General features: G+C 40.2%; 1 protein-coding gene across 2 annotated transcripts in view; it reads left to right on the top strand.

Annotated features, from left to right (window-relative positions):
• The first annotated feature begins 3,030 nt into the window (after positions 1–3,030).
• The window catches only part of WDR89 (WD repeat domain 89), a 19,889-nt gene continuing 9,968 nt past the window's right edge, over positions 3,031–12,951 (top strand). The window contains exon 1 of one of the 2 annotated variants that reach the window (XM_068682514.1): positions 3,031–4,452. In XM_068682514.1, the coding sequence (XP_068538615.1) occupies positions 4,436–4,452 (17 nt within the window). In that variant the 5' untranslated portion in view covers positions 3,031–4,435. Of the gene's footprint in view, positions 4,453–6,981; positions 7,099–12,951 lie in introns of those variants that run through there. The other variant, XM_068682513.1, reaches the window with a different exon arrangement.

Genomic DNA, 12,951 nt, shown 5'->3' with positions numbered 1-12,951 from the left:
GGTTATTAGTTTGTTCTAGTTAACTGTTGTAACAGATAACACACTTTGAAGATGCTGAGACAAAAAAAAAAAAAAGATCTTTAAAAAGCTCCAGAGGATAAACCCAAAAGAAAATATTGTGAAAGCCTCACCTGCGCTGGGTGACCCTGCCTGAGCATGAGGGTTGGACCAGATGGCCTCCAGAGGTCCCTTCCAACCCCAACTGTTCTGTGATGCTGTGAGATGTAGATCAGCTGCAATTGTGTATTGTCTTCCTTGCTCTTTCTGTGAGACTGTAAGATCACAAGAGTGGACCAAATACAGGAAAAATAGGTAAACTACATCAGTACAAATTATCTTTAATAGCCCCTTGATGTAAGTTTAACCACAATTTGCGTATAGATTATGTCTAATCTGATTTTGCTTGATCATTAGTTTGTGGAAAGTCATTTTGGTTAAAAGTGAAGTTCCTCACTAAAATTGTAGATCTACAGTGCCCTAGGAATTGTCCCTATTTCTCCATTTTACATGCTGTAACATAGTGTAAATGTTTATGCAAATGACTTATTCTGACCTTTATTCTGAACCTTCCTGAATTGCGTGGCAAATACTTAATTTACAGATTGTTTTAGGTAGAGCATGAAGAAGCCCTACACGTGGCTGGTATGCTTGGCTTTTCATACCTCCAATATTCTGGTACCACTCCTGGCCACCCCTACCTTCTGGGACCAATATTCTCTTCTGTCTACACTATTGTTGAAGGTGGATCATATTCTAAAGAGAAATATTTTTTGTTTTCTTTTTAACTATACAAAACACTTTTTAGGTTTGGGGAAGGTTTATAATCTTACTATAGTTTTGTTTTCTTAATGTATATTGAAGAAACTTGTGTGGGAGTCAAACATTTCTTAATCTCAGGAAAAAAAAAAAAACACTTTATGCTGCCATAAAATCTGCGAGAGGCTGCTGTTCATACAGATCCTTCATAATGAGATTCAGAGAAGCTTAAACAACAGTAAACTCCTCAAGAGAATTTCACTTCTGTGGATGTTACCCTAAACATGTTAGCTCAGCATTACTAATGCATTTTGTTCTACTCCAGAAAACCCTAAAAGTTAGCGATAGAAAACAGCAATTTTACAATACGTGAAATTTCCTGCAGCTGGAGTCTGATTTCGCCTTTCATGGGTGGTGAAGTAATAATTTCCTGGTTTTGTTTAAGTGGTCACTAACCTGCCAACAAAGCATTTTTCTTCCCTCTCATGGACGCCTCCTACTTCTCATCTACTTTTCTCCTTTCTCTCTTCAAGTACCTTAAAAGAGCAGCATCCTGCTGAGCTTTACAGCCTTACTTTATGCCTGGTGGTATGCTGTAGCACATGGGTCCTTCAACTCTCACCAAAGAGCCTTCACGTTCTATACTGATTTCCTTCACGAGGTCATCTTCTGCAGAGACAGGTATCTCAATCCCATCTTAAAACTCTGTGGCTGTTCTGAGATATGTGGAGTAAGGCTATAGATGAGAAATAGCATGAAAGAATGTCACTAGGGCATTGTGTAAGGAAAAGGGGGGGAAAAAGTGTAGGTAAGGTAGTATGTTGGCATGTGGAAGAGAAAAAGGACGTGGGAACAGGTAAGGGGAAGAACAAAAGGGATCGGGAAGTAGGCTGAGGAAAATATTGAGAGTTGGGAACAAGATGAGCTGTTGATGCTTTGCCATTTTCATAACAACATTAGGGTTAGGAACAAAATAAATTCCATCTTGATAGTCTTTTAGTACCTTTTGTAGTTGTGTTTTTTTTCTTTGCTTGGTTTTGCTTCTTTCCTTAGATGACACGCAATTACATATGGGTATAGTTTGAAAAGGGACTGGTTAGTCTCATGAAATTGAATATTGGGGAGCTAATTTGGCTTGGAAATCGTGATCATATGGTAGCTACAGAACAGTCCCTTGTCTGCACTAATACCAGTGCAGCTTGATTCCAGGTAGCCTCAGATTTGTTTGCAGACAGATTAAGGAATGAAGCGTTCCCATAATTTTCTAAATAAAGATTAAAAAAAAAAAAAGAAGCTAACATTTTGTCCCCTTACGTGTGTGAGGCTAATTAAATTTCATAGCAAGTATTTGAAGAAAGTATATTGTAATTCCATGTCAGTTACAAACAGAAAATTTAACTGTAATACTTAATCCATCACGTTTTATCATCTCTCCTAGTGTTTTAGTAGCTATATTTGGATAATTCCTGCTGTAGAGAATTCAGTCCTAGTGACTAATCAAGTCCACAACTGCTTTGGGAAGATAGCCAACAAAAATGCCTATATAAAGAGTTGCCTTGCAGTTGCTAATCTCGTGCTGTTAAGCAAAGGGATGTAATCATATTTGCCTTGCACAGAATGATTACATTCCAGAACATGTTGACCCAGATTTCTACTAACCTGCAAAGACTTTTTAAGCTGGAAAGTTACAAAGCCTGTTACTTATGCTTTCCCTAGTTAGCATCTACTTTAATCATTCATTTTTTGGTAATTTACTGTTTACAGCATTATTCATGTTGTAACGGTTACTGATTGCTTAATGGTTATTGCTGTAGACTACAGTGGATCAGTTACAGATGCTGGAACTATAAATTAAATGAAGCTGTTGCTCAAATGGACACACGCTGCTTTAAGAATGATTTTCCATGGGCTAATGTCCATCAGACAGAATGCAGTCTGACAATTTTTATAAGTCTTGAAGGGGTAAAAGTTGCCGGCATCTTTAAGACAGTGGTAAAAGCACAAAGTGAACCAGTTTAGCATTCAGACTGATTTCATACTAATGCTAATTAGTGCACTGCATTGTGCTTGGCTTGCAGCAGCAGCAGTTCTTTTCTGGTGCCTTGGCCGTGTGACAGTATTGGTATTGTGTCTAGACTTCATGCATAACCTCACTAATATGTAGCTGAAAGAAATTAAAAATTATAGTCAGGTTTGGTTATTTTCATTTACAGGCATGTCCAGGTGTCTTTTTTTTTTTGAACATCTTGTTTCTGAGATTTTTCTTGTCAGTGCAGATAAATGTCTATTAAAAAATTATCTACAAGACATTTTAGTTATGCAAAACAATATTGATGATACAGCGGTTTTTAAATATGTATCTGCTCTGAAGATCTTGCGCTTCTCTCTCTTGCACAGACTTGAACGTTTGTGGGCCTAGTCTTACATAATTGATCTCATCATCAACCAGTTTCAGTTAGAAGACCAGACCTTGAACCAAAGACCAAGATGGTAACTCACAACGATGACAACAAAAAAAGTACAGCATGTGGAATCCAACAAATAACATCCATTTTCTTTAAAAATAATTAAATAAATAAAAATGCCAGAAACAAATGAATGGGTAACAGATTTCATCTGTTTCATAATACATGTCAGTGGTGTGTTAGGAACCTCACATATCAATCTGTTGGCTTGATAATGAGAGTGTCAATAAAAGCCATGAAGGGAAATAGTTCAAGCTAAGCTATCCTCTTTAGCATAAAATTAGAGCTATCCTACTCTGTACAAATACAAAACGGGCAGAGAATGCTATCAGATGAGCCCTCTGGGTGGTCTCTGGCTACCAGTTAGATGGAGGACTCCTGCTGTTACTTCCACTTTAATCTTTCTGCCTTCAGGGAAGGCATAAGGAGCCCTTGCCACTAACTAAATGGCCAATTAAAAACAAATCTCAACACGTGTACACCCGTAGCATGGGTGATCAGAAGGAGGAGAAGAACAGAATACCTGTCTGCAATCAATCTGTTTCTTGTATCTGAACTATTCCTGAAACACCTGATAGCCTTTTAAGGGTAGTTAGAAAATAGCTGGGGAGGCTGAAGATGAACCCACACTGCATGGCCTAATTTTCCCATGTTCAACAGGATCATCTATGAAATCTTAAACTGGCACCCTGTGCAGATAATGAGTAAATGCTAGCATTTCTACCAATAGTAGCATTTGCTGATAAAAAAAAAAATACTGCAGAAAAGAGATGACGGCTCTTACTAGAGGATGCAGAAAGTTAGCTTAGGTTTTCTGAAGTCAGAAACTGGTAGCTCTGAGCTAAACTTCAGTAAATGGTGTCTTTATCAAACAGCTTGACTTTGCTTTCAAAATACCCTTTTATTGTTGTATATAATCAGAGTACATGATTTGTTTTGATTTACTCATCACTAAGTGGCAACTAAACATCAAAATACCATCAGTAATCCAGGAGCTTGATAATCAGTCATAATAAACTTCTGTCACTTTACAGTTTCTCTCAAGTTCTGTTTCTCTTGACTTCTGCAGGTGTATCTGCAAAATGTGATGTAGAGGAAATCAAATTGAAACACAAGTGAGATGTAACATTTCAAGATGTTCTAAATCAACACTTCTTTTGAGCAAATCTCATTATCTGTTAGTACTTGACCTGCAAAAATCTGCTGAAGGAATTATGTTCATTGATTCCAGGTATGTAACAATTCGTCTATGTACATATGCAGATTAATTACTAATTGCTTCAATGTACTAGTTGGCATAGCTGGCCAAAATATGCTATCACATAAATAATCTTTGCATGCTGGAATGAGCATACAATGGAAGAAGAGACATTGTATAAAGCAGAAAAGTATGAAGAAGTTTATACGATAAAAACTTCATTGTATGTATTTATTTCATAGAATCATAGAATATCCCGAGTTGGAAGGGAACCATAAGGATCATCAGGTCCAACTCCTGGCACCACACAGGTCTACCCAAAATTTTAGACCATGTGACTAAGTGCACAGTCCAGTTGCTTTTAAAATTCAGACAGGCTTTTTTTAGATAACCAAGCGGTTAGCATACCACTGCTTGATTTGATAGACCTTGCCTGAGTAGTTACAAGTAAAACTGCAACCGGCAATATTAATAGAATTATCAAGCCTTACCAACATTATTTGACAGAGAGTAATTGAAAGTATTTTCAACTTTAATTGAAAGTAATTTCATCTACATTTAGATATTCTCATTTCTTTTCCTGCTTTGAGTGCTATATGTTAAATAACTAAAAGTAATGGAGCTTTCATTCTCCATTCCTTTTTAAATTCAGCTTTACTGGGGGGGGCAGAAACGCTTTTCACTGACCTGCACTTGAGAGAACACAACCCAAGGACAAGTTAAAAAGCAGGATACTAAAAATATTTATAGTGTGTTATGGTAATGTCTAGAAGTTGCTGGACACACCTGGGGACAGTCATGTGCAAGCACACAGCAAAAAGTTCCTGTTCCAGAGAACTTACTGTTCGAGTGCTTGATCTTAGTCCTAGACTACATGACACTGAATGTCAGCTTTGTCTAGACAGCTTCGCTTTCTTTTAAGGTGGGAATCATAAAGATGCCTTTCTAAAAACATGTTTTAAGTTCTTTCTGTAATGTAACTGTCAAGAGTTACAAGTGAGCTCCAGAGCAACTGCCGTGCAATTACTGTGGTGAACTTCACAGATATATTTCTAATATATATTGTGACTCAGTACCTTCTGTAATATAGCTGGATTCATCTGGGAGTACTGAATACCAAATGTGAGGCTGTGTAACTATGTCATTCCAGTTGATCTTGCAGCTGTTTTCGCTATGTGAACAATGAACAGAAGGTATTTGTTGAATTTGTGGCAATACTAACCAGCCTGGGAAACTCAGATGGAAAGCTATTGACTAAAAGTATTTCTCACTGTATTATTGACATTAACCATACTGCCTTAAGTATTATAATGTTTTAAATTGAAGATTATTTTCAATGAAACAATATAAATCTTGTTTTTGACATCTTCAGAAAAAGTGATTACAGTGCTGGACAATGGATGGACTTTAGCAGGAGTAGCATTCACAACAACGATGGGAAGTATTTACTGTGAAAACTATGCACGTAATTTGTGTCTTTGTGCTTTGTTGTCATGTGTTTAGGCATTTCAGGAGGGGAGAAAAAAAAACAACAAATGAACTAGAGCAAAAATTAACAAAACAAACATAAAAGGGCACTTCATGGCAGTTGGTGAATTGGTCTGTCCTCTGTCATACCTGCTTGACGAGCAGTTTTCTGTCAGCTATGCACCTGAGCCTCCACATGAATACAAATAACTGTATTAAATCTGGTTCTAATAAACCATTTAAAGAGCAGACTTTAAGGTGAAATCTAGGTGAATTATTAATGTTATCTGAAATACAAATTGAGCATCTCACAATTTTGCAGAGTGATTACAGAGAAGGGTATGAGGGTACTATCTTCTGATAGATTATAGTGCTGGTAGGTACTAAAATCAACAATACTACACTTACACTGGAGTATGTAGAATTAATTAAAATTTTGCACTGAAATGTCAGTACTTTGAACTAGCTTTGGACTGATGTTCTGTGTTATGAGTTAAGAGTGCTATTAAACTGAAGCAAAAATAATATTTTTTAATAGTGTTCTGTGGTTATTACCCATGTGACCTGATCTCATTACTGGATTCAGTTAAAGCTCCTTTTTGTCTTGCTAGAAAAATATAGTTATTCCAAGTATTTATATTTTAGGTTTAAAAATGCCTGTGGAAATCAAACATGAAAATATTTCCATGCTTAAAGATGCTTATAGAAATAATGCATTTATTAAAAACTAAGACTTTGTCTACGACATTGATATTATTATGCAGCATAACTTACAGAAATTATCAAAAAAAAAAAAAAAAAAAAAAAAACCACCACAAATCTAATATTAAAGGGTACAAAATAAATACGAAAACAGTATTTCTCATTGAAGTCCATTTATTATACTTGTCAGGGCTGGACAATTCGAGAAGTATTTTGATGACTGAACGACGAACTGCTGTCCGCCCTCAGGATGACGTTATTAGCCCAGTAAAACACATCATTTTTATTTATTTATTTTTTTTGTGTGTGGTTCCCGAGCCCGCCCCCCTCCGCCTCGACCTCGCCTCATGGCGGCGCTGCCCCGCGGCCTCCCGCCCCTTCCTGCGCATCACTTCCCGCCCGGCGCACAAAATGGCGGCCGGCGCGGCGGGCGGGGCGGCCAATGGGGTGGCCGGGGGGGGGCTGCGGGGGCGGGGCTCGCGGCGTGCGCGGCTCGCGGCGTGCGCTGAGGTGAGGGGCGGAGGGGGGGGGGGGGCGCTGAGGGAGGCGGTGGTGGAGGGGCGCTCCTGGGGCTGCGCTGCTTCTTGCCTCAGCCCGAGATCCCCTCTAGCTGTGTGACAGCGCTGCTGTCCGTGCTGCTGGGCTCCTGTGAATAAAAGCACGCGTGTCCGTGTTGGTGCTTGGGGCAGCAGTCACCGCCCGGGCTGCTTGGGGGGCGCCAAGCGTCCTGAGGGGGGCTCTGACCCGGGGCTGCGCCCTGACCGCTAATTTTTTCTTATTTGAGGGGGAAGAAACTTGTTTTCTGTTCCTGAAGAGCAAAAGAGTACTTAAACTACTGTCAAAGATGTAATGCTTATGCCTTTACACGATAATTTGTATAACCAACGGGTGTTTTGGAATACGTTGTGCTACAGAACTTAACTTCTTCCTGTGGAATATCGGGAGTGGAATTGTTAATATTGAGTCATGGCAAGGACTATCATGGTTATAATGCTATCATTCCAAATTCACTTTCCCTACAAACTTATATTCAGAAGGATCCAGAAACGTGAGATCTCATAGTATGCCACGTTTTGGGTCTATAAGAATTTTTTTTTAGCAACTAAGCCCTGTTTTTGCCTTTTATTCCATAATAATTCAAATGAATTTCCTTTTTGACAGTAATTATCAGATACAGAGAAATGTGGGCATAAAGCAGCTCCTGTAGGATAACTGGTCGTCAACAGTGACCAAAAAGATTTCTGTAGCATCCCGGCGATTGCTTTCTATGTGCTGATTTTACAGAATACTTCTTTAAAGCTTACACGTAGGCTTCTGTTTATTGAAAAGTTAGAAAACAGAGTAGTTTCATATATTTTCCTCCAAATGCCTTTTTATGGCGGCTGGGAGCAGCCCTGTAGGGAAGGAAGGTAGACCTGGTCTCCTTAGTATGCTCTATGTGTGTGTAGGCAGTGATGTGGGGCCTGGTCAGTAGCTTTTTAAATGCCTGAAGTACAAGGTGATTTTTATTTTTTTTTCTTCTGAATGAGTCTTGGGAACAAGGGTCCTTTTGCTGGGCAACCCCAAGACCTGGTCTGTACTGACTGTGTGGGAGGGAGGTCTTGTGTGAAATGACTGCTGGCATTATGTGCTGGTAGCAATTCCCAGCCGGGCTCTGCAGCCTTGGCATGCTTTTACTGTAACTGTACAAACAACGAGATTTCTGAGCTTTTCTGAAAAAAGCAAAGCTGAAGGAAATCACTGCTGCCATGCTGATGGGAAGTTGCCAGTGTAGGCTTCTAGGGCTTCATCTTAACTGGTGGATGAAAGACAGCTCTGTGGGTCAGCATCTCCCGTGTGATGACAGCTCTGTTAGGGGGCTTCACACAGCCATAAAGTGTTGAGGCTTGTGAATTTGAGACTTGGTCTGCCCTGGTTTTGGACATGGGTGTGTTTTGTGACTTGTAAGCATTTTAGGCATGAACTGGACAATGAAGGACGTAAGACAGGCAGGAAAAGTGTATTGCCTGTAGGCATGTGGGGTTAGGAAGTTCAGCTTTAGATGTGACTTTGCCTCTTCAGATTTTAGCTTGACCTGCTGTGAACTTCTCCCTTAACTCCTTCCCCTTCTCACGTTGCTGCACTGTCTCTTTTCTTTTAATGCAAGCTTACACAAATATTGCTGCTGTATTATCCTCGCTTATTTCCTCCTGTCGCCTTTTCCTTCCCTTTTCCTCCTGAAGCTGCAGGAAGGCACAGGTGAGCTGCAGCCCTGCACACTTCCAAACCAAGCAGTGTTCTTGCTGGTTCAGCGCAGGCTGAAGGGTACTTTGCTGACCGGTGGGTTGCTGCGTTCAGCACGTAAAGGTGAACATTGTCAGTGCAGTCTGCAGAAGAAACTCAGAGCATTTCATTTCAGGTTAAATAGGTCCGAAGGTAACTGTGATGCATGGATGTGACCAACTCCAGTGTTGTATTAGCTTCTAAATCAAATGGGAGGAGGGAAGATTATGAAATGGTGTGTAGAAGATTGTTGCTTTGTTAGATAAAGCTTTAAACTGGAAGCGAAGGATGCCTCACACTGAGATCTTATCTCTAGTTCAAATGTCAGTAATTTGGTTGAAATACTTCTATTTTATCTTAGCTGATATTTTACTGAGAATTTTGACTAAAAATATTTTGGTGAGAACAAAACAAAAAATGGGGGCAGACAGCTCACTGGAAAAATAAACCAATCTATAACACTGGCTCAAATTGCTGGACAAGTACTGAGTAGTTTTGTTAGGCTATTCTGAACATCCCAGCTTTAGAATGTGTTTTCTATGCCCTTTCTAGGTCGTAGGGGATATGCAAGCCTTTTCAACATTCAAAATATTTTGTAAGTAGTGGAAGGAAGCAAATACAGCTATGCAGCTGTCCATTTTGACAAGTTCACATTAATATTTTCTTAAAAACTCATGGATCTGACAAATTTGGCTTATTTCATTATGCCAGATGTTCAAGTCCAGAAGGACTATTGCATGATCTAGTCTGATCACCTTTGCAAGACAAACTGTACTGCAGCTTATATCCATTACAGCCTTTACATAAATTTATGTTCCATTTTGAGGTGAACTTAATGTTTAGTTTCAGACTAAAAGTTGCAACAGATGAAGGAAAGAAAATATTTTCAAACCTATTAGTCCATATTGGTTTTGTAATTTTGAGTAATTATTTGTAATTTGTGACTTCTTGCTTTGTCAGACTTCACTTTGCTTACTATTTTTTCATTCTCTAGTTTTTCAGCTGTTCTGGTAAATGAGAACCCACTGCAGAATGAAAACTAAGGAATTCCGGAAATCCTTTTCCTGATAAAGCAGCTGAAGCTGTGAAAAAGCAGAGGTGCACTAAAAAACTCAATTCTTACACTGAATTAAACTAATTCATTCAAAAAGCTTTAAAATTACTTTTTTTTTTTTCTATATTGTGTTTGTGTGTAACACTGATTCAGTTTGAAAATGTTGAATATCTCCTTTTTGCACTTCCATTTTGCTTTAGGATGGAGGAATGTGCATATGGTCAGTACTGTAGCCACTACTGACATTTTTTCAGCAGAATCTTATCTTTGTTTTTGAGTTATCAGCAACTTTTCTCTTGCTTCTTTCTGCAGCTGGACGTAACTGTTATGATCTCTTTTTCCCTCATGCCTGTTATTCCTAGGCAAAACTTTCCTGTTGCTTAGCTTCCCATTAAAAGTAAGATGTAAAAGTGCTGTCCGGTTGGTAAGCAGAAGTGACAAGCCAGCAGTAAAATGAAATTGGCAGATGGCTTGCTAGCTGCGGTTACGCTGGCAGTACCTGGAATGGGAAGCTCAGATGCTGAAGATTTTTCAATAATTTGAGGATCTTTTAGTAATAAGCTTGTACTTACGTTTGTTGCTGAGGGAATGATTGAGAACTGGAGTTAAGTGCTGTTATTCCCTTGTGCAATCAGAAGGGACGAGCAGATGGCTGGGAGAGCAGGAATTCCTGTTCAGAAACATACAAACATTGCTCTTTTACGAGCAGACCTGACTTACTCAAGCTTTTCAAACAATTTGTGGGGGGTTTCTTGAGGTAAGTGAATTTGATTTTAGCTTATTTTAGTTCAGTTTAGTTCTCAGTAAATTTAAGGAGGTAAATGACCTGATTATGAATGAGGAAATGGATTTAAGAAAAAATGCATTTAAGTGCTTTACTATCTCAGGTAAATATTACCACACTGGTATGTTTATCAAATATTTTTGCTTCAGGAGTGTTCGTGGGACCCAGGCATGAGCCTCTCAGACTGAGAGAGGCATGGTTCTTCCCCCTGTCATAATAGAAAATTTAGTGATGGGTGTTTCTGGACTTCATGCTTCTGGGATGCTTAAAGAACAAATACGCATGTAAAAGTCACTCAGTGTGTGCTGCTTTGTGTGTTTGTTAGAAATACCAGATCTGGATCAGAGTTGTGCAGGAGAGTAACTGTGATCCATGTGTGTTCCCTATACCTCAGGGCATTCTGTGAAGTCTGGAAGACCGAGAGCTCTGAATTAATTTCACAAAATGAGACTTGTGAACAGCCTGCAACTCAGCCTGATTTGGGAAAAGTCGCAGCGCAGTTGAATTTGAGGTGGTGTTCTTCTTGGGTTTTTGAGGCTCCATAGCTATATATGAAAGCTGTGATTTTTTTGATTAATGTTCTGATTTGAGGTTCTTTGGTTTTTAAACGGGAAAAAAAAGTTGGGAACCAAATCCTGTTGCTTGTTTCAGACTTATTTCCTATGTCTTACACTGCAAATTTAGTTTTTATTTCTTTTTAATGTCACTCTGTCAAGGAGATGATCAGATTATCGTAGTTAAAAGAGTGGAGGACCACATAGAAGTAACAAGAAGAGTAAGAGCTCTCCGGTGAACTGCATGGTCCAGAGCCAAGCTGCGGGCACTGAGTGATGGAGCTGGCTGACTGCTGGTCATGGGTGACATCCAGCGGGCTGAGTGCGAAATAACACATCCTGCACGCGTTGGGAGCCCCAGCTCTGTGGGATTGGCTGCGTGTGGCTGTTTGGGGGCACGCTCAAGCCCTCGGGCTCCTCTCCCAACAATTTCAAGGGTTTGTGGAGGGAAACCCATTGCCAGCTGGGAGTTGGGTGCTGGCTGTGTGCCTGCCTGCCCTCTTGGTGCGGGTTCAGTGCTGCTTCCGAACTGCCCATGAGCAACTGTTGCTGGCTGGCAGGAGGTTTGGTGTCCTCCAGAAAGAACTGATGAGCCTGCTTATCTCGCAGCTGCTCGCCTTTCAGTCAGCTTTCCTGTTTGTGCAGGGACGGTTGTAGGTGCCAGGCTGACAAGGCTATGAAGTAGATAAAGCCAGCCAGACTTTTTTGCCCCCGCTGTTTCAGTTGGAAACTCTTGACGGTTAAACTTGATTAAAATTTCTGCTCTAATTTTTATTTATGGTCAGTTTATAGTCTTAAATTGCTGTGCCAGTATTGTTCTTCAGCAGTTCCCCTCCCTACCCAGTACTTACTCCTTTGATGTATGGGGAGATAGTAATCGTGTGCCCTCTCAGTCTCTGTCTCTGCCAAACTATACAAGACAAAGTATCCCAGCTACGTCTTGTAAAACAAACAGTCCATTCCCTGGATCATCTAATCTGTCCTCTTCTGCTCTTGATTACAGTTTAGTTATCAAGAAATTGGCTTCAGCAATGAGTCCTGCTGGCAGCCTGCCGTGACCCTGCAAAATTTGGAGTGACCAAAGCGTTGAGAACAAGTAGGGCTTGAGAGCGGGGTTATTAAAATGCACAAAACTTTTGACTTGCCTTTTTGTCCTTGTCTTGTTTTAGAACAACATTTTCCACTGATGATGTTGGAAAGGTCTCTGTGGATCTCTGGAAAGTAAAAATTTCCTTCGTTGGTTGTAAAAAGCATGTAGTTTCTTTTCGGATTTGCCAGTGCACTTGGTGCTTCAGCATCTTTTATATGGAGACGGGAAGGTAAATTCTCTTCAATAGGATAGTCAACATAGCTCCAAGACCTTCTATTTCAGCCTCTTCCATCCTGCTGTTGTCACTTAGATGGCCTCTTTTTCCTTTTGTCTGCTACAAAGCATTGAAAATTGAACCTAGAGCGTGGTAATGGTTCACCAGAGCCTGCCAGCTGTCAGGCTCTGCACAAAGGGCATGTTTTGGAAACTGATAGCCCGTGAGCTGCCACAGGCATGCAAAGATCTCCGCTTTCTCCTGTTTGATACTGGAGAGGCTCTGACAAATCACCTCGGTGTGGTGCTGTTCTGGATTAGCTGAAAGCTGTGGGACGTGGCTGGGGAGGATGCCTGAGGGAGCTGCACGTTCCTGGGGAAGCAGACGAGGAAAACAAGGAGATGC

Source organism: Anas acuta, chromosome 5 (genome assembly GCF_963932015.1).
Source record: "Anas acuta chromosome 5, bAnaAcu1.1, whole genome shotgun sequence".
Taxonomy (NCBI): Eukaryota; Metazoa; Chordata; class Aves; order Anseriformes; family Anatidae; genus Anas; species Anas acuta.
This window is presented reverse-complemented; position numbering and strand designations above follow the sequence as displayed.